This window comes from Trachypithecus francoisi, unplaced genomic scaffold, assembly GCF_009764315.1.
Source record: "Trachypithecus francoisi isolate TF-2019V2 unplaced genomic scaffold, Tfra_2.0 Lachesis_group11, whole genome shotgun sequence".
NCBI lineage: Eukaryota > Metazoa > Chordata > Mammalia > Primates > Cercopithecidae > Trachypithecus > Trachypithecus francoisi.
Window position 1 is genome coordinate 83511958 of NW_022681456.1, and position 22261 is coordinate 83534218.

General features: G+C 40.1%; 1 protein-coding gene across 9 annotated transcripts in view; it reads right to left on the minus strand.

Annotated features, from left to right (window-relative positions):
* Positions 1 to 858: 858 nt before the first annotated feature.
* ATF1 (activating transcription factor 1) overlaps positions 859 to 22261 on the minus strand; it is a 61249-nt gene continuing 39846 nt past the window's right edge. For all 9 annotated transcript variants that reach the window (XM_033222089.1, XM_033222092.1, XM_033222085.1 and 6 more), the window contains 4 exons: positions 12827 to 12957; positions 7966 to 8148; positions 7718 to 7877; positions 859 to 2506 (listed from right to left, as the gene is read on the minus strand). In XM_033222089.1, the coding sequence (XP_033077980.1) occupies positions 2362 to 2506; positions 7718 to 7877; positions 7966 to 8148; positions 12827 to 12957 (619 nt within the window). In that variant the 3' untranslated portion in view covers positions 859 to 2361. The remainder of the gene's footprint in view (positions 2507 to 7717; positions 7878 to 7965; positions 8149 to 12826; positions 12958 to 22261) is intronic.

Sequence of the window (22261 nt, forward strand, 5' to 3'; positions counted from 1 at the left end):
CACCTATAGTCCCAGCTACTTGGGAGGCTGAGGCAGGAGAATGGCGTGAACCTGGGAGGCGGAGCTTGCAGTGAGCCGAGATGGTGCCACTGCACTCCAGCCTGGGCGACAGAGCAAGACTCCTTCTCAAAAAAAAAAAAAAAAAAAAAATACATATATATATATATATATATAAAATTGCTGAATGAATAAATATAGTAAGAATTCCAAAATGCTAACAAATGCCCATTCTTCCTGCTCTGTTCAATAATATTAAAGGAGTATCTTATTGCCCTATATGTGTTTGTGAACAATAATCTATTTCCATCAATATATAAATGAGTACATTGATAATTAAGTAAAATAGCAAGTTGAACTAAGGAAATAATTTGATTAGTCTTTTGCATTTTGGAAGTCTAATTTCATGTTTGGACTATAATCACTTAAAAAGTTGGTAAGCCCCACATTGGATTCCAATTAGAAAAACATACAGGAAAATAATTTGTTATGCATTTATGGAACCATTAATGGTTTGCCCTGGCGTGTTTCATATAGCTAGAGTTAAGTAACTGGGTCCAGTGAGCAAGGCCCTACACCAGAAGTCTGAAGACAGCAGTTTACAAATATTTGCAGATGTCGAGCTGTTAAGGCACTAAGAGCTAGGCTACCTGTTGTAGACAAGCATGGTGTCTACCCAATAATATCTGTTGAAACAGTCTTTTGACATAACCCAGTGACCTCATACCTCCCATATTTTAGGCCTAATGGGCCATCAGTTTGAGATTCTGGCTTTACACAAAGTAGTAAGTGGTGTAAGTAATCCCCCTGGTGATCAAAGTTTTTTTTTTCTTTTCTTAAAGTGCTGTCAAGTCAACAGAGTCCCATTTTAAAAGACCCTTTTAATGAGAAATTTCATCAGGAGGATCAAACACAAATGTATCAGTTAAGATTTCTACATAGTATTAGGATAATTAACAGTATGGCCACCAGCAAGCTCATCATTCATATACCAAGCATTATATTTTACATTCGGTAGACTATCAAATATCCTTTAATTTCACAGACAACAATATGATACATACTGTGTAAGAAGCACACAACAGTTCTGCAGTACAATTTTAAACTGTATACAAATTGGAAATACAGATGTTAAACACTGGTGTACTGACAGTATTTCTGAATTTTAGATAAACTGCATACAAAATTTACAAAGCAAGTATTAGCCAATCTGAAAACTTTACTTCCTATAATATAAAAATGATACTTTGCGATGCAAATTTTACTAAACTATATAAACATTTAAAATAATCATTAAAAACTCAACATTAGAATTTATAAAGATCAGCTATAAAAATATATTGGCAGTCACTTTTCTTATAAAGGTACCATTCACTACATTACAAAATAGTCTCTAACATAAAATTGCCTTAATAACTATAATAGAATCTGATAAACCTTACATTATTAAATTGATTATAAAATCTGCTTGGAAAAACTTTGGTATGCATCTTCAGAAGGTTTTTAAAAAATAATATTTTAAGGGCCTGTAAACATTCCATTCTATTAAAGCACAGCAGAATAAGTAATGGATATTCAACTGCATACAGAATATAGAATCAAAAGAACAATTTATTATGTATTTGTAGAAAATCACCATTACCAGAGTAAGCAAAAAAAACCAACTATTTAAAAGTATCAAACTTTTAAACAGTTCTTTTTCCATTCTGATAAAAAATGTTACAAAATCACCATACTCCATTCATGTACCTTAGATGCCTTTTAGGATAAGATCTTAAAAATAATTAACCCCCTCTCAAAAATCCATTCAAGTCCAATAAACAAACTTTAAAAAACCCACTTAAAAAGACTTGACACTAGAACAAGTATACATAATCAGAACACACACTTTATCTATTTAGTAATGTACTAGGCTTTCTCTTACCTTTGTAATTTAGAATTCATTGGCAGAAACACACACACACACACATATAACTAAAAAAAGGTAAATTTCAGCAAACAGAAATGCAATCCTGTAGGGTAAATTGATTTACTTTTAAAAATTCAGTTTATCAAATTTCATCTTCTCTGCCATTTTGGATTGGCAACTATTGGTTATTTAGAAAATTTAGACTGCTGAAAGTTCATTTCTTGCTCCTTGAATATGTTTAATTTCTACAAAGCTTCCAGTTGTGCCCGCAGTTTCCTTGAGGTCATTTTTCACTTTCTCCTTCTGTCACTAGATATCGTGCATAAGATAGTTATCCTTGAGTTGGAAAAGCCTAAATAAAAAGCTTCACTTTTGACCTTTTAATTTATAAAACTCCACTAAGAAATCCATTTAATTTTTATGCAAGTTCACAAAAATATTTTCTTTCTTAAGAATCAAACACTTTTATTGGAATAAAGATCCTTCAAAGTTTTTAACTCTTCTATTAGAGTTTTATTTTGATTTTCCAGGACTGCAACTCGGTTTTCCAGGCATTTCACATATTCTTTCTTCTTTCTGCGACATTCTCGAGCAGCTTCTCTAAATATGAGCATTAAAAAAACATTGTTAGAAAAAACTTCATGTTCTTTAAATGGTAAATGTTCTTCAGTAATTTTCCGTGGTCACCTTTTTTTCTCTTTAAAATATCATCTACACATAGTGAACACACAGATCTTAAGTGTAGAATTCAGTCAGTTTGGCAATTGTGTGTACCTATATAACCCACACCTGTCAAGAAAACAGAACATTCCCACTGTCCTAGAAAGTTCCCTCATGCCCCTTCCTAGTCAGTCCCCTTCCAAGCAACTATTGTTTTGATTTTTATCACCAGAGATTAGTTTTTTTCATATTCTAGAACCTCATGTAAGAGTGTCATGCACTACGTACTCTCGTATCTGGTGTCCCTTCACTCAGCACATCTGAGGTTCATCCATGTTGCTGCGTGGGGGGTTGTTCCTTTACATTGCTGGACATATTCCACTGTATGAATATAACCACCATTTGTTTATCCAGTCTCTTGGGCTGTTTCTAGGGTTAGATGCATAGGCACGTTTTTGTGCCAGTCTTTTTGTAGACAGGTTTCATTTCTCTTGAATAAATACCAAAAAGTAAAATTATGGGTCCTCTGGTTAACTTCTGACACATTACTTCTTTTATTTAAGTTCAAATTACAAACAATGCTTGAGCAAATACTCAGTTCTATGCATGTTCTCTTAAAATATTTCTGTGAAGTCATATGTAAGTTTATATACATATAGAAACAGGAAGTATTGGCCAGGCGTGGTGGCTCATGCCTGTAATCCCAGCACTTTAGGAGGCCAAGGCGGGCAGGTCACCTGAGGTCAGGAGTTCGAGACCAGCCTGGACAACATGGCAAAACCTCATCTCTACTAAAAATACAAAAATTAGCCACGGTGGCACATGCCTGTAATCCCAGCTACTTGGGAGGCTGACACAGGAGAATCACTTGAAGCTGAGAGGCGGAGGTTGCAGTGAGCCAAGATCGCGCCACTGCACTCCAGCCTAGGCAACAGAGCAAGACTCTCAAAAAAAAAAAAAAAAAAAAAAGTACTATTTTAAGATTTTCATGCTATATATGTAGATACTATTTGCAGCTTGCTTTTTAAGTACACATCTCTCCTTTTAAAAGCACTGTACAAAATCTATCCTCTCACAAAAATACTTTTATTTATTTATTTTTACCTTTAAGCTCTGTTGGAGTTAACAGATTTTTAAGTGGCTTCCAGTAAACATTCTTTTTCTTTTTTCTTCGTTTTGAGACAGGGTCTTACTCTGTCACCCAGGCTGAGTGCAATGGCACAATCACGGCTCATTGCAACCTTGACCTCCTGGGCTCAAGATTTCCTCCCACTTCAGCCTCCCAAGTAGCTGGGACTACAGGTGCACACCACCACATCAGCTAATTTTATTTTTCTAGAGATGAGGTCTCAGTATGTTGCCTAGGCTGGTCTCATTCCTGGTCACGGTGTTGGGATTATGGGCGTGAGCCACCCGCTCAGCCTCCATTCTTTACATGTATTTCTACACATGTATTTCTTGCAGGATCACAAACTATACTCACTTAAAGTCAAGAGATAGTGCCAACTTATATCCATTGAAGTACAGAGAAATGGGGGGGTGGGGGGGGGTGAAGGAAGGAAAAATTCCCAGAGTCAAACTAGAAAGAAAAAAGGGGAAAAAAAGACATGCCAAATTGTCCTTCAGAGTATCTGTACCATTTACATTCCCACAGGCAGTACAGGAGAGTGCTTGTTATGAACATTTTAAAATGGTTGTCAGTTTAGTGGCTGACAAAAAGTGAACCTCATTGCTTTAACATTTCCCTGATTATGCATAAAGTTTGGAATAACTTCAAGTTTACAAGGCCGTATTTCACAGACCAGTTTCCTTCTGTTAGGTCTCTTATTTACAGAAATAAATCTTTATATAATCTATACATCTTGTAATTATTTCTCTGTATATAAAAGTTGCAAATATATTTCCCAGTTAACAGACTTAAATTTTTAAGTTTGTTTACATTATCTTTTGTCACATACAAGTAGAAATGTGGGGCAAGTAGATACCATAAAACTCCGTATTTCCCCCAGTAATGTATGTGAGGTACCCCTTTCCTTATATGCCCAATGGACAGTATTACCACTTTATAATTTTTGCCATGTGACATCTCATTTCTTATTTTTATAGTTGTAGTACATACGTATATGACCCAAAAACTGCCTATCATTTAGTTTATCTTCTAAAATTATATCATACTTTGTGTATTCTGTTGCAACTTGCTTTTTTTTCAAATTTTCTAAGATTTATTCATGTTGAAATGATTATTCATTCAGTCATTACAGATAAACATTCCATTGTATAAATACAGTCGCAATTTATATACCTATTCTTTTTTCCCCCTATTTTTATGTTTAGGTTCAATATGTACCTATTCTGATCAATGAATCTTAAGGTTGTTTCCTGATTTTTTGCTGCTATGAAAATTCTTATACACACTTCCTGCAAGTTTCTCTCAGTCACACAGACTAAAACAGGTGGGTCACAGAGAATACTCAAGTCAACTGTACAAGATAAGGCCTAATTTCCAAAATGGCTGCACCAGTTTTCACTCCTATAGTAGTATCTATGAATTCTTGACCATTGTTCCAAATCCTTGCCAACTCTTGGTTAGATTTTAAAATTTTTGCCAATTGGGTGGGTATAAAGCATATCTAAGTGTGTAGCATTAATGTGCATTTCTTTGATTACTAATAAGGTTGAGTAGTCTTTTATATGATTATTAACTACTTGTGTGTGTGGTTTTTTTTTTGTTTTATTTTTGAGACAGAGTCTTGCTCTGCCGCCCAAGCTGGAGTACAATGGCGTGATCACGGCTCACTGCAACCTCTGCCTCCGGGTTCAAGTGATTCTCCTGCCTCTACCACATCTGGCTAATGTTTTAAATTTTTTTTAAGAGATGGGGTCTCCCTATGTTGCCTAGGTTGGTCTCAAACTCCTGGGCTCAAGTCATCCTCCCGCCTTGGCCTCCAAAAATGTTGGAATTACATTTGTGAGCCACTACGCCTGGCCTGTATGTTTTTTTTCTATTAAAATGTTTTTGTGCATATTTATGGAGTACATGAGAAAATCTGTTACATGTATATAACGTGTACTGGTCAAGTCAGGGCATTTAGGGTGTCCATCACTTGAGTATTAATAGGTTTTGGTTAAGTATGGCCATCCTACTCTGCTATGAAACACTGAATTTATTCCTTTTATTTTACTGTGTATGGGTTTGTACCCTTTAACTCTTTTCATCCTCCTCCTTGCCCCTCACCCTTCCCAGTCTCTGTTATCTATTTTTCCATTCTCTCTTTTTGCTTGACATAGGATCTTGCTTTGTAGCGCAGACTGAAGTGCAGTGGTGCAATCATGCTGCCTCAACCCCCTGGGCTCAAGCAATCCTCCCACCTCAGCCTCCCGAGTAGCTGGGATTTTAGGCACACGCCACCATGCCTTTTTTTTTTTTGTAGCAATGGGTATGTTGCCCAGGCTTGTGTTGAACTCCTGGGCTCAAGCGATCCTCCCGCCTTGGCCTCCCAAAATGCTGGGATTACAGGCATAAGCCACCATGCCCGGCCCTATTTTTCCACTCTTTACTACCATGTGTTCAAATATTTTAGCTCCCACATATAAGTGAGAATGTCATATTTTTCTTTTTGTGCCTGGCTTATTTCACTTAAGATAATGACCTTCAGTTCCATCTATGTTGCTGCAAACGACGTGATTTAATTCTTTCTTATCCATTTATCCACTGATGGACACAGAGTTTGATGCTATTAGCTATTGTGTGTGAATAGTGCTGCAAGTAAACTTATGAGTACAGGTATCCCTTTGATATACTGATTTCCTTTGGGTAGATTTCTATTTTTAGTTTTTTGAGAAATCTCCATACTGGTTTTCATAGTGATTGTACTAGCTAATTTTAAATTTTTTTAGGCTGGGCGCAGTGGCTCATGCCTGTAATCCCAGCACTTTGGGAGGCTGAGGCAGGTGGATGGATCACCTGAGCCCAGGTCTGAGACCAACCTAAGCAATATGGCAAAACCCCATCTCTACCAAAAACAAAAAAAATTAGCTGGATGTGGTGGTATACACCTGTAGTCTCAGCTACTTGGGAGGCTGAGCTGGGAGGTTCACTTGAGCCTGGGAGGCAGAGGTTGCAGTAAGCCAAGACTGTGTCACTGCACTCCACTGTGGGTGACAGAGTGAGACCTTGTCTTAAAAAACCCCCACAAAAACCAAATATAACTTCTCTACTTTTTGAACTTTTTTGTTAAAAATTAAGACACCAACACAAACATTAGCCTAGGCTAACTAGCCTAGGGTCAGGATCATCAATATCACTGTCTTGCACCTCCATACCCTATCCCACTGGAAGCTCTTTAGGGGCAATAACACACAGGGAACTGGTATCTCCTATGATAACAATGCCTTCTTCTGGAATACCTACTGTAGGGACTGCCTGGTGGCTGTTTTACAGTTAACTTTTTTTTTTTTTGAGACGGAGTCTTACTCTGTTGCCCAGGCTGGAGTGTAGTGGCACAATCTCGGCTCACTGCAAGCTCCGCCTCCTGGGTTCATGCAATTCTCCTGCCTCAGCCTCCCGAGGAGCTGGGACTACAGGTGGCCACCACCATGCCCGACTAATTTTTTTGTATTTTCAGTAGAGACAGGTTTTCACTGTGTTAGTCAGGATGGTCTCGATCTCCTGACCTCATGATCTGCCCGCCTCAGCCTCCCAAAGTGCTGGGATTACAGGCATGAGCCACCATGCCTGGCCTACAGTTAACTTAAAAAAAATAAAATAAAATAAGTAGAAGGCATACACACTTTAATGCTAAAATATAGTAAATTCATAAACCAGTAACATATTCACTTATTATAGTATCAAACATTATGTTCTATATATAATTGTATGTGCTACACTTTTACATGACTGGCAGCACAATAGGTTTGTTTATACCAGCGTTGCCACAAACGTGAGTAATGTGTTGCACTATGACATTACCATAGGACTTTTTCAGCTCCATTATCATTTTATGGGACCACCATCATTCATATATGTGGTCCATTGTTTACTCAAACATTGTCATGGAGCCCATGACTGTATACAGTTCCAGTTAACATCTGGTTATGTTCTGAGATTTGTAAAAACATGACCCATTCTGGTAGTATGATTTTACTACCTACCTGTTTTTCATTAACCTTATTTCTCTTTTCAATTGGGGGTCATCTGTCTTAGTTGTCTGAGAGGTAAGAGTCATAGGAGATGTCATCACCACAGTTTGTGGCAGAGAAGTAGCTGAAGGTGTAGTTCGGATCTGATACGTTTGCATATCTCCTGATGCAGCTAGAAGGCAAACAAGAGTGAATGAGTTAGTTGGTAAAGTGTCTCTGAGAGTGTTAGGAGATTTTCTGTAGACAGAAAGCATACTTACTCTGTACAACCACCTGATTGCTGGGCACAAGTATCTGCTGTCCATCAGAGGTCTGCGCATACTGAAGAATAGTTGTGCCTTGCTGAGTACTACCTGAATTTGTCATGGTTAATGTCTGAAGTCCCTGTACTCCATCTGTGCCTGGACTTGCCAACTGTAAGGCTCCATTTGGGGCAATGGCAACTTTAATCAAAGAGAGAAAACAGCTATTGTAAGGTTATACAATACACTAATTCAAAGGAGTGGCAAAAAGCCCACAAACACTATTTACTAAAACAGGTATGAATGCAGTTCTACTTGGTAACTGCTGACTACTTTAGGTGAACTACATGTAAAAGGAATAAAACAGCATTTTTTTTTCTTTTTTTGGTGGAGTCTCACTCTACTGCCCAGGCTGGAGTGCAGTGGCACAATCTAAGCTCGCTGCAACCTCTGCCTCCTGGGTTCAAGCTGTTCTTGTGCCTCAGCCTCCCAAGGAGCTGGGATTACAGGTGTGCGCCACCACACCCAGCTGATTTTTGTATTTTTAGTGGAGACAGAGTTTCTCCATGTTGGCCAGGCTGGTCTCGAATTCCTGACCCCAGGTGATCCACCCGCCTCAGCGTCCCAAAGTGCTGGGATTACAGGCATGAGCCATTGCGCTTGGCCCCATGATAGTTAATTTTTAAGAAAAAATAAAAAGGAAACATAAACATACTTTGTAATTTTGAGTCAAAAGCATTATAAAGGTTATTACTTCAAAATATTTCTGAATAGATAATGTGCTTATGGAAAAAAATTCAATAGAATAAAAGGTTATATAATGAGAAAATAAGTCATTTTTATAGTTTCTTAGCTCCATTGGTACCACTGTTAAATGTATTACGTTATTAAGATATTTACTTAAATGATAGTTAAGAAATGTAATCTATTCATTTACTTCCTAGTGAAAACCACTAATAAAGATAGCAGAAAGCCATTGTGTAGAAAACACTACTTAGCTCCCCACAAACATTTGTTCACTGAATTATACCTGTGTTCATCCTTTCTCCTCAGCCCTTAAATGCCCGTAAGGCATGACCAAATAGAAAACATTTTAGCATTATTCAATTCCCATATAATCTTCAGAACTGAATGCCTCATCTCTGTACTCTCTTTTTGGATTACAGTTATGTAACTTTTTTTTCCTTTTATGTTTTGGCTACCACGAAGCCAAAATACATGTATATGTGTATATTTTGATGGAAAAATATTTTTTTCACACGTTCATAATTATCCCTCCCCAACTGCCCCAATTTTAATTTATGAGTTTCACAATATTTATTAGCTGGAGTGCAGTGGCGTGGTCCTGGTTCACCACTGCACTCTACCTCCTGGGCTCAAGCAATCCTCCCACCTCAGCCTCCCAAGGAGCTGGACCTATAGATGCACATGACCATGCTTAGCTAATTTTTAAATTTTTTATAGAGATAGGGGCTCCCTATATTGCCCAGGCTGGTCTTGAAATCAAGTGATCCTCCCACTTTGGCCTCCCAAAGTGCAGGGATTACAGGCGTGATCCACCATAACAGGCTCAGAGATTTGCTGTGAAGTTATATTAGCAATTAGTTTCAATCTTTTTCCCTGCAACACATTATTTTATATATATATATATATACACACACACATACACACACACGTATTTATATAAGTATAAACATCAATAAAATTAAAGGTCCCATTATCTATCTCTATTTCACTGTCCCCCCCACCCCCATCCTGAGATAATTATTATTTTTGGTGCACGTTTCCCATTATTTTCCTGTGCTTATACAGACTTTATCAGTATCAGACTTGAATATACTTTAGCCATTATGTTCAGTGGCAAAAACCACAATTACTTTTACACCAACCTAATATATCAAAATACATACCTGTAGATGCAAATGTTTTGATATTAGTATGTTAATACATATTTTCATTTTGCAACATATCTTCCTGTTCCTAACATGTGTATTTACCTGTTAATGTGCTGTATTTATTCTAAAACTGAGCTGTCTGATAGGGTAGCCATTAGCCCCATGTGGCTATTTAAATTAACTAAAATTAAACAAAATTAAAATTTCAGTTTCTCCACCAGCCGTATTTCAAGCACTCAATAGTCACACACGCTTTAGTGGCTACTATTCTGGGACAATGCAGACATAAAACATTTCCATTATCATACAAAGCTCTACTGGCCCATGCTGCCCTAAATACTAGTTTGTACTACACTTATTTCAGTGATAACATGTGAACCTCCCCACTACCTCTGATCTCTGCTCCCAAGCTTCTTTCCTTGCAACCATTGCTCCCAGTTTCTTTCTTTTTCTTTCTTTCTTTTCTTTCTTTTTCTGAGATTGGTCTTGCTCTGTTGCCCAGGCTGGAGTGCAGTGGTATGATCAAGGCTCACGGTAACTTCGACCTCCCAGGCTCAAGAGATCCCATCTCAGCTTCCTGAGTAGATGGGACTAGTCATGTATCATGATGCCCGGCTCTTTTTTTTTTTTTTTCTCATTTTTCTGTGGAGATGCAGTCTTGCTATGTTGCCAAGGCTGGTCCTGAATGTGGCTCCAAGCAATCCTCCAGCCTCAGCCTCTTAACATACTGAGATTACAGGCATGAACCACCGGGCCTGGCCCCCAGTTTCTTAAAAGATATCCTATACATATATTCTAAATTAATTTATTCATAACAAACTTAACTGAAAGCCTACTATATGCCGGGTCCTATATGTCAAGGATGTAGTTGTGAATGAAACAAATAAGGTTCTTTCCCTTAAGGATGCTATATTCTAGTAGGGAAAACAGATCATAAATAAGCTAATCTGTACTTACATACATACAGTCTATAATTAAACTAATGTGTACTAACGTAATTATATGTAAATGCTATAAAGAAAAATATAGGAGATTAAGGAAAACTAAAGGGAGGAGCCACAAGTTTGAAAAAGAGTGGTTTCGCCGGGCGCGGTGGCTCAAGCCTGTAATCCCAGCACTTTGGGAGGCCGAGACGGGCGGATCACGAGGTCAGGAGATCGAGACCATCCTGGCTAACACGGTGAAACCCCGTCTCTACTAAAAATACAAAAACTAGCTGGGCGAGGTGGCGGGCGCCTGTAGTCCCAGCTACTCGGGAGGCTGAGGCAGGAGAATGGCGTAAACCCGGGAGGCGGAGCTTGCAGTGAGCTGAGATCTGGCTACTGCACTCCAGTCCGGGCGACAGAGCAAGACTCCGCCTCAAAAAAAAAAAAGAGTGGTCTCTTTGTGGAGGTGACACTTAAGCAGAGCAGGGGTGTAGGATGCAAGCCACATAAGGATCTGGGGGAAGCACATGCCAGGCATGAGCAATGACAACTCCAGAGATGCTGAAGCAGAAACAAGCTCGTGTGTCTGAGGTTCAGTTAGGAAGTCTGGGGCGGTCGGAATGCCATCAAGTGGCAGGAGATGAGGTCAGAGTGGTAGGCAGATCCTAAATGTAATGCCTTGTAAGATCTGGATTTTATTCTAAGTGTGATAAAATGTCACTAGAGGACTTTGAGCAGGAACGATGTGATCTAGTTGACATCTTAAATAAATCACTTTGGCCACAGTATGGAAAACTGATTATTAGGGCAAGAATGGAAGCAAGATGACCAATGGGATGCCTACTCCAGTAATTCAGATGACAGCCTAAACTAAGCTGGTGGTGCTTGGAGATGGCAAGAGGTAGTCAGATGGGACATATATTTTGTGGCAAGACTGAATGAAACTTAAAGATTAATGTTAGGAGTGGAGCGGGAGACAACAAATAGGCAGCACAAGTAAATTCCTTAGGGTGATAGAACTCAATCTTGATTGGTGGTATTATACTATTCTACACGTTTGTCAAAACTCATAGACTTAAAACTCCCCAAAGAGTGACTTTTACTGTATTTAAATCAAACAACAAATATTTTTAACGAATAGGCAGGGGCCGGGCGTGGTGGCTCACGCCTGTAATCCCAGCACTTTGGGAGGCCGAGGTGGGTGAATCACTTCAGGTCAGGAGAGTTCGAGACCAACCTGGCCAACATGGTGAAACCCCGTCTCTACTAAAAATGCAAAAATTAGCCAAGCAAAGTGGTGCACACCTATAATCCCAGCTACTTGGGAGGCTGAGGAAGGAAAATCACTTGAACCAAGGAGATGGAGGTTGCAGTGAGCCGAGATCATGGCACTGCACTCTAACCTGGGCAACAGAGCGAAACTCCATCTCAAAAAAAAAAAAACAAAAGCCAGGAATGTTCTGAAAAGAATTATACTACTATACAGCAATTATGTATGGAACTACATAGATATAAGAAGGAACAAAATAAGGCCGGGCACAGTGGCTCAAGCCTGTAATCCCAGCACTTTGGGAGGCCAAGGTGGGTGGATCACCTGAGGTCAGAAGTTCGAGACCAGTCTAGCCAATATGGTAAAACCCCCTCTCTACTAAAAATACAAAAATTAGCCAGGCATGGTGGCACACGCCTGTAATCCCAGCTACTCCGGAGGCTGAGGCAGGAGAATCACTTGAACCCAGGAGGCAGAGGTTGCAGTGAGCCAAGATCGTGCCACTGCATCCAGCCTGGGCGACAAGAGCAGAGACTCTGTCTCAAAACAAAACCGTATCTAATGATGTAGGTCTCAGTTCCCTCATACATTGATAACTGCCTATATCACAAAGTTGTTGTAAGGATTAAATGAAATAATGCGAAACAGTACTTTGCATTATTCCTGGCTGAAAACATCCTTTAATAATCATCACTATTAAAGTATGACAGTTTTTCTAACACCATGTCTTTCTACAGAAAAGTCAGGTTTTGTGTGTTTATAATGTGGAAATTGATTCCTATACATACTGTACTGTCCGCTGCTAGTCTGATAGATGGGAGTTGGAACAGACATAGAAGTGACAGCAGAAACTCCAGAATTTTCTCCGTCTCCTTTTCTGCCCCGTGTATCTTCAGAAGATAAGTCTTTCAAAATTTTTCTGTAAAAAAACAGAACTCTATTAAACATTGGTAATGTGAATGACTTCACAAAAAGAAAAATTTTTTTTTTTTGGGACAAGATCTTGCTCTGTCACCCAGGCTGGAGTACAGTGGTGCCATCACAGCTCACTGCAACCTCTGCTTCCCTGGCTTAAGAGATTCTTGTGCTCCAGCCTCCCAAGTAGTTGGGACCAAAAGCGTAAGCCACCACACTCAGCTAATTTTTGTATTTTCAGTAGACACGAGGTTTCACCATGTTGGCCAGGCTGGTCTTGAACTCCTGGCCTCAAGTGATCCACTCATCTCCTCCTCCCAAAGTGCTGGGATTACAGGCATGTGCCACCATGCCCGGCCACAAAAAGAAATTTCTAAAACTTTTTCAATCTCAGGTAAAAGTTACAATAATCGGCCAGGAGTGGTGGCTCATGCCTGTAATCCCATCACTTTGGGAGGCCAAGACCAGCGGATCACAAGGTCAGGAGCTCGAGACCAGGCTGGCCAATACGGTGAAACCCTGTCTCTACTAATAATACAAAAATAAACTGGGCATGGTGGCGGGCACCTGTAATCCCAGCTACTTGGGAGACTGAGGCAGGAGGATTGCTTGAATTCAGGAGACAGAGGTTGCAGTGAGCCAAGGTTGCACCACTGCACTCCAGCCTGGGCGACAGAGTGAGAGTTCGTCAAAAAAAAAAAAAAAAAAAAAAGTTAAACAATAATTTACCAGACATTTAAACTATTATTCCAAAGAATCCTTTTATTTAGCACATATTATTATAATGACGTGCTCCAGGCTGATTACATATTAAAGAGTAAAGAGGGCCGGGCATGGTGGCTCCCATCTGTAATCCCAGCACTTTGGGAGGCTGAGGTGGGCAGATCACTTGAGATCAGGAGTTTGGAGACCAGCCTGGTCAACATGGTGATACCCCATCCCTACCAAAAATACAAAAATTAGCTGGACATTGTGGTGTGTGACTGTAATCCCAGCTACTTGGGGGGGCTGAGGTAAGAGAACTGCTTGAACCTGGAAGGTGGAGGTTGCAGTGAGCCAAGATGGTGCCACTGTACTCCAGCCTGGGTGACAGAGTGAGACTCTGTCTCAAAAGAAACAAAAACAAAAATAAAAACCCATAAAACAGTTCTCCAAACGAAGTAGGTAAGAAAAACTACTATAAAATGCAGAGTATCAATGATGAATAAAATTGCTTATTTTAACAAGAGGTAAATATGATCCCATGGATATCCCTCAGACTTGGTGAAATGGCACTAATGACAGGAATAAGGGATGGAAAAAGTATTCCTTGATAAAAAGAAAGGTCTTTCAAGACAATTGGGGATGGGCGAAGTGGCTGATGCCTGTAATCCCAGCACTGTGGGAGGCCAAGGCAGGCAGATCACCTGAGGTCCAGAATTCAAGACCAGCCTGGCCGACATGGTAAAACCCCATCTGTACTAAAAATGCAATAATTAGCTGGGCATAGTTGCTCACGCCTGTAATTCCAGCTACTTGGGAGGCTGAGGCAGGAGAATTGCTTTAACCCGGGAGGTGGAGGCTATAATGAGTGCAATTTGTGCCACTGCACTCCAGCCTGGGTGACAAAGTGAGACTCTGTCTCAAAAAAAAAAAAAGACAATTGAGGGTAGAGGAAAGAGTAGGCAATATGCATTGTTTGCTTCTGAAAAAAAGACAGAAAAAAGAAATGCTTAAGAATTCTATGTTCACTGTAGAAAAATTAGAAAACTGAAATACGTATGTGAAAACAACAACAAAAAAGGAATCACAAAGGAAAAAGAAAGCCCTTAGAATGAAAAGGGCTCTTTTATCTATGCCAACTTCCCAGCTCATGGAGGAATTCCCTAACATTCCTGACAACCTCTACTTCCAGAAAAATGGCACCCACTATTTCCAAAAAGTAAACCATTCTATTATTGAATAGTTAGAACCTTTCCTTTTTTGGGTCCAAAGCTAGTTCCATCCAGTGAAACTAAATAAATTTATTTATTATTTTTTTATTTTCTTTTGAGACAGCCTCACTCTGTTGCCCAGGCTGGAGTACAGTGGCATGATCATGGCTCACCCCACCTTGACTTCTCAGACTCAAGCGATCCTCCTGCCTCAGCCTCCCAAGCAGCTGGGATTATAGGTACATGCCATCATACCTGGCTAAATTTTTTTTTTTTTTTTTTTTTAGTAGAGATGGCGCCTATTTTGCCCAGGCTGTTCTTGAACTCCTGGGTTCAAGTGATTCTCCCACCTAGGCCTCCTAAAGTGTTGGGACTACAGGCATGAATCATAGCAAGAAATTTAAGCCTAATCCCAATTCTATATCTGTGCCCTACTTTGCAATATTTGATAACTGCTACAAGTCTTCCTTATTCTAGGCCAAATACTTTCAGTTTTTCATGTGTTCTTCTGTAACATGTTGAAGATCCTTCTCCAGTTTGGTTTTCTTTGTGTGGACTGTTGTCCCACCAAGAGCTAATACAACTGTAGACTATATTAAGAGAAGTTCCACAGGAAGCACAATGGAGGTGTCAGTCCTATAGGACTCTGTTTTAGGCATTTCTGTAGAACAGTCACAGTGCTTCCTAAACCTGCCTGTTTTTGTAATAGAATCATTCTGGAGAGGTCTGTTGAATCTAGATTCCCATCTGGTGGCCATGATTGAGTAAGTAGGTCTGGAGTAGAGCTCCAGATTCATTTAACAAACTGCCTGCATGGTCTTTTTTTCCACAAGCCACCTCTGTCCAATGCCTGCATGGTCCTACAGCCAGTCTATCATGAGACTGTGGAATGCTGTGCCCATTTATTTTTCCATTTTAAATTATGAAACACTTTCTGAGTATAAAGAAAAGTACAGGGGAAGATGCTGCATCTGGCGTTGCCATGGCTGTGCCTTGGCCTGTGCAGCCTCCTGGTGGGGCAGGAAGAGGCCCTGAGCGCCATGGATCTGCTGGAGTGAAGCCGGCCCTATGTGGTGCTGCGCAGGCAAAACCTGGTGTTGATGGGAACCATTTTCAGCATCCTGCTGATGACTGTTATCCTTATGGCATTTTGGGTCTACAAGCCCAGTTGGTGTCAGTGACAGCCAAGTAAACAAGTTCTTCAATGAGTACTTGGAATAGGATAAATTGTGCTGAGCATGGGCCAATGGAGAAGCTGAAATCAGAACTTTCCTACCTGAAAATAACCTTTGGTCTGGACAGTTGGTAAATGCTAAATGATTTAGGAAAAAACAACTACTAGCAGTTCTTTTTTCTTTTTTTTTTTCTTTGAGACAGAGTTTCACTTTTGTTGCCCAGGCTGGAGTGCAGCGGTGCAATCTCAGTTCACTGCAACCTCTGCCTCCTAATTTCAAGCAAGTCTCCTGCCTCAGCCTCCTGTATTACAGGCGCGCACCGCCACACCCGGCTAATTTTTGTGTTTTTGGTGAAGATAGTGTTTCACCATTTTGGTTAGGCTGGTCTTGAACTCCTGACCTCAGGTGATCTGCCCACCTGGGCCTCCCGAAGTGCTGGGATTACAGGTGTGAGTCACTGTGCCCGGCTTTATTTTTTTTCTCAACACTGTAAAGCAAATAATTGGCCACCTACTCTGCTTCTCAGTGTTTCTTTTTATATCTGACTATGCTTAAGAGCAAGACCTGAAAACTCCAAATTCAGTGTAAAGATGGGAGTGCTCATCAGAAAGGAAAACATGGTAATCCTGCGAATGTCTGTAAGAACCACACTGGAAATAACTAATTCATGCTTGAAAATATTAATAAGGAGACTTATTCGATAGACATTCCCTACTTAAGAACCATTTGGTCACAGTGGGTTAAGAATCACAAAAGGTTTTTTTTTTCTTTTTTTTGAGACAGGGTCTCACTCTGTCACCTAGGCTAGAGTACAGTGGCATGATCACAGCTCACTGCAGCCTTGATCTCCTAAACTCAAGTGATCTTCCCACCTCAGCCTCCCGAGTGGCTGGGACTACAGGTGTGCACCACCACACCTGGCTAATGTTTTGTAATTTTTTGTAGAGACAAGGTCTCCCTATGTTGCCCAGGCTGTTCCCAAACTCCTGGGCTCAAGCAATCTGGCCACCTTGTCCTCCCACAGTGCTGGGATTACAGGCATGAGCCACTGTGCCTGGCCTTCCTGTACCTATTATTCTACTCTAATTCCAGTATGATCACAGAATATTCTGTGCATGATTTCTGTTCTTTTAAATTTGTTAAGATTTGTTATGACCCAGAATGTGATATTTCTTGGTGGATTTTCTTCATTCTACAGCTGCTGGGTCAAGTGTTATAAAAATGTCAATTAGGCAAAGCTCACGCCTATAATCCCAGCACTTTGGGAGGCCAAGGCAGACAGATGACAAGGACAGGAGCTCGAGACCAGCCTGGACAATATAGTGAAACCCCGTCTCTACTAAAAACAAAAAAAGTTAGCTAGGCGTGGTGGTGGGTGCCTGTAGTCCCAGCTACTTTGGAGGCTGAGGCAGAAGAATTGCTTGAACCTGGAAGGCGGAGGTTGCAGTGAGCTGAGATCGCGATACTGCACTCCAGCCTGAATGACAGAGTGAGACTCCATCTCAGGAAAAAAAAAAAAAAAAGATCTTGTTGGCTTCTGATATTATCTGGCATTAGGTTCTTCTATAATCTTGCTGATTTTTTGACTACAAGTTCTTTTTTTTTTTTTTTTGAGACGGAGTCTTGCTCTCACCCAGGCTGGAGTGCAGTGGTGCGATCTCTGCTCACTGCAAGCTCCACCTCCCGGGTTCACACCATTCTCCTGCCTCAGCCTCCCGAGTAGCTGGGACTACAGGCGCCCGCCACCACGCCCGGCTAATTTTTTTTTGTATTTTCAGTAGAGACGGGGTTTCACCGTGTTAGCCAGGATGGTTTCGATCTCCTGACCTCATGATCCGCCCGCCTCGGTCTCCCAAAGTGCTGGGATTACAGGCGTGAGCCACCACGCCCAGCCCTGACTACAAGTTCTAATGAATCCTGAGACAGGTTTATTGAAGTCATCAACTGTAACTGTGGACCTGTTTGTTTCTCTTTTCAGTTCTGTTAGTTTCTTTTTAGAGAGAGGGTCTTGCTGTCAGCCATGCTAGAGTGTAGTGGCTCAATCATAGCTCATTGCAGCTTCCAAATCCTGTGCAGCTGGGACCAGAGGCACACACTACCACGTCTGGCTAACTTTAATTTTGTGAAGAGACAGGGTCTCACTATGTTGCCCTGGCTGGTCTTGAACTCCTGGGCTCATGCAATCCTCCCTCCTTTTCCTCTGGAAGGGCTGAGATCACAGGTGTGAGGCACTGGGCCCTGCCCTACTAGTTTTTGATAAATATATTATAAAGCTCTTTTGTTAGATGCATACACATTTGGATTATGTCTTCTTGGTGAACTCTTATCATTATGTAATATCCCTCTTTATCTCTGCAGATTTTCCTTATTCTGAAGTCTATTTTATATGACAATAATATAGCTATGTTAGTTTTTTTCATTAGTGTTTTCATGGTATGTCTTTAACCACCTTTTTACTTTAGACTAGCTAGATCGTTTTTGAAGTGAGTCATTTTTTATATCCATTCTAATAATCTTTGTCTTTTTAAAGAAAAATGGCTCTGAGATATAATTCACATACCATACAATTAACTCATTTAAGCATACAATTCAGTGTTTTTAGTATAATAACGGGGTTATGCAACCACCACTATAATCTTAGAACACTTTTGTTCCCCTAAAAGAAACTTGGTACCCATTAGCAGTCAATTCATTCTTCTCTTTCCTCTCCCAAGCTCTAAGCAACCACTTGCCTACTTTGTTTCTATAAATTTGTCTATTTTGGACATTTCATATAAATGGAATCATACAATATGCAATCTCTTGCAAATGACTTATTTTACTTAGTTTAATATTTTCAAGGTTTATCCATGTTGTAGCATGTATTAGTACTTCACTGCTTTTTAATTGCTAAGTAAAAATATTCAATTTTATGAATACACCACATTTTGTTTATCCATTCATCACTTAATGGACATTTGGGTTGTTTCCATGTTTTGGCTATTATTAACGATGCTGCTATAGACATTCATGTACAAGTTTTCATATAAATGTATGTTTTTATTTCTCTTGGGGATATAACTAGCATAGGAAGTAGTGGGTCATATGGTTACTTAGTATTCTGAAGAACTGCCAGACAGTTTTCCATAGCAACTGTACTATTTTTTTTTTTACATTCTTACCAGCAGCGTATGAGAGTTTTAATTTCTCCATATCATCACCAACACTTATTATTGATCTTTTTTTTCTATTTGAGTCATCCTAGTCGGTTTGAAGCAGTATTTCACAATTTTGATTTGCAATTCCCTTCATGATAAATGATGTTGAACATTTTTTCTTTTTTTTTTTTTTTTTTTTTTTTTTTTTTTTTTTTTTGAGACGGAGTCTCGCGCTGTCACCCAGGCTGGAGTGCTGTGGCCGGATCTCAGCTCACTGCAAGCTCCGCCTCCCGGGTTTACGCCATTCTCCTGCCTCAGCCTCCCGAGTAGCTGGGACTACAGGCGCCGCCACCTCGCCCGGCTAGTTTTTTGTAGTTTTTAGTAGAGACGGGGTTTCACCGTGTTAGTCAGGATGGTCTCGATCTCCTGACCTCGTGATCCGCCCGTCTCGGCCTCCCAAAGATGTTGAACATTTTTTCATAGCTTTATTAGTCATTTGTTTATCTTCTTTGGATAAATTTTTATTCAAATCCCTTGCTTTTTTTCTCTTTTTTTTGATGTGGCCCAAGCTGGAGCACAGTGGTGCGATCTCGGCTCACTACAACCTCTGCCTCGTGGTTCAAGTGATTCTCCTGCCTCAGCCTCCCTAGTAGCTGGCATTACAAGTGCCCACCACTATGCCTGGCTAATGTTTTTATTTTTATTTTTAATAGAGACGGGGTTTCACCATGTTGGCCATGCTGGTCTCGAACTCCTAACCTCAGGTGATCCACCCACCTCGGCCTCCTAAAGTGCTGGGATTACATGCATGAGTCACCATGCCCAGCCCCCTTGCTCATTTAATGGGGTTGTCTTAATATTTAGTATTCTGATCAATTAATATGAGATGTCTTTTCACTTATTTAGATCTTTTTTTTTTTTTTTTTTAAGACAGAGTCTCCCCACTCTGATGCCCAGGCTGGAGTACAGTGGCACGATCTCAGCTCAATGCAACCTCTGCCTCCTGGGTTCAAGCGAATCTTCTGCCTCAGCCTCCTGAGTAGTGGGGACTACAGGCACGGCCCACCACGCCCAGCTAATTTTTGTATTTTTTTTTTTTTTTTTTTTTTTGAGACGGAGTCTTGCTCTGTCGCCCGGGCTGGAGTGCAGTGGCCAGATCTCAGCTCACTGCAAGCTCCGCCTCCCGGGTTTACGCCATTCTCCTGCCTCAGCCTCCCGAGTAGCTGGGACTACAGGCGCCAGCCACCTCGCCCGGCTAGCTTTTTGTATTTTTTTAGTAGAGACGGGGTTTCACCGTGTTAGCCAGGGTGGTCTCAAACTCCTGACCTCGTGATCCGCCCATCTCGGCCTCCCAAAGTGCTGGGATTACAGGCACGAGCCACCGCGCCCGGCCTAATTTTTGTATTTTTAGTAGAGATAGGGTTTCACCATATTGGCCAGGCTGGTCCCATACTCCTGACCTCATGATCTGCCTGCCTTGACCTCCCAAAGTGCTGGAATTACAGGTGTGAGCCACTGCTCCCAGCCTTACTTAGATCCTTTAAAATTTCTTTCAATAAGGTTTTATAGTTTCCAGTATATGTATTCTTTTTTTTTGAGACGGAGTTTTGCTCTTGTCACCCAGTCTGGAGTGCAATGGTGCGATCTCAGCTCACTGTAACCTCTGTCTCCCAGGTTCAAGGGATTATCCCGCCTCAGCATCCTGAGTAGCTGGAACTACAGGTGCGTGCCAGTCACCAGGCCTGGCTAATGTTTGTATTTTTAGAAGAGATGGGGTTTCACCATGTTGGCCAGGCTGGTCTCAAACTCCTGACCTCAGGTGACTGCCTGCCTCGGCCTCCCAAAGTGTTGGGATTACAGGCATGAGCCACTGAGCCTGGCCTCCAGTATATGTGTTCTGTTTCTTTTGTTAAATTCATATCTAAGTATAATTTAAATTTATAAATTTAATGTTAAACCTTTTATACTTTGTTGTTATAAATAGAATTGTTTTTAAGTTTCATTTTTTGATTAGTCATTGCTAATATAAGGAAATACAGTTGATTTTTGTTATATTGATCTTATATCCTACAACCTTGCTGGAACTTGTTGATTAGTTCTATTTTAATAGATTCTTTAGGATTTTGTATATATAAGATGATGTCATGTACAAAGTTTTATTTAGTCCTTTCCAATCAGGATGCCTTTTATTTAATGTATTGACTAATTCCCTGAGTGCAATGTTTAGAAGTGGTGAGAGGGGATCTCCACATTATTTTCTTATTAGGACATTAGTTGTGGGTTTTTTGTAGATATTCTTTATCAGGTTGAGGAAGCAGCCTTCTATTTGTTTGTTGAGCAGTTTTATCATGAAAGGGTACTGGATTTTTGTCAAATGCTCTTTCTGTGTCTTGAGATGATCATATGTTTTTTGTTTTGATTCTATTAATGTGATGTATGACATTAATTGATTTTCAATTACTAAACCAATTTTGCATTTCAGGCATAAATCCTGTTTGGTCATGGCATATAATACCTTTTATATATTGTTGGATTTAGTTTGCTAATATTTTGTGGAGTATTTTTTGTGTATATATTCATGAAGGATATTGATCTATAGTTTCACAATTGCCTTTTATTTGGTGAGTGTAGGCCATCTTCAGTATTAGCTGATCTTCCACTTTATTATTTGCTTTCTGTTTATTCTGTTTTTAAAATTCTTCTGTGTTCCTGCACCTGCATTATTTTGGATTATTTGAAGATTTTTCAAAATTTAATCTACTGTGTATTTGACTAAATCTTTTTGCATAGTTTTTTTTAGTAGTTGCTCTAGGGGTATACAGATACCTAGCTTTTCACAGTCTACACAGAATCAGTATTTTACCACTTCAGGTGGAATGTAGAAACCTTACCACCATATTAGATCTGTTTACATTTCCCTCTCTATGTTGTAGATGTTTTATATATTGCCTCTGCATATATTAAAAACCCCATCAGAATTTCATAATTTGTTTTCAGCCGTCAAATTGATTGATTGATTGATTGAGACAGAGTCTCGCTCTGTCACCCAGGCTGGAGTGCAGTGGTACGATCTCAGCTCACTG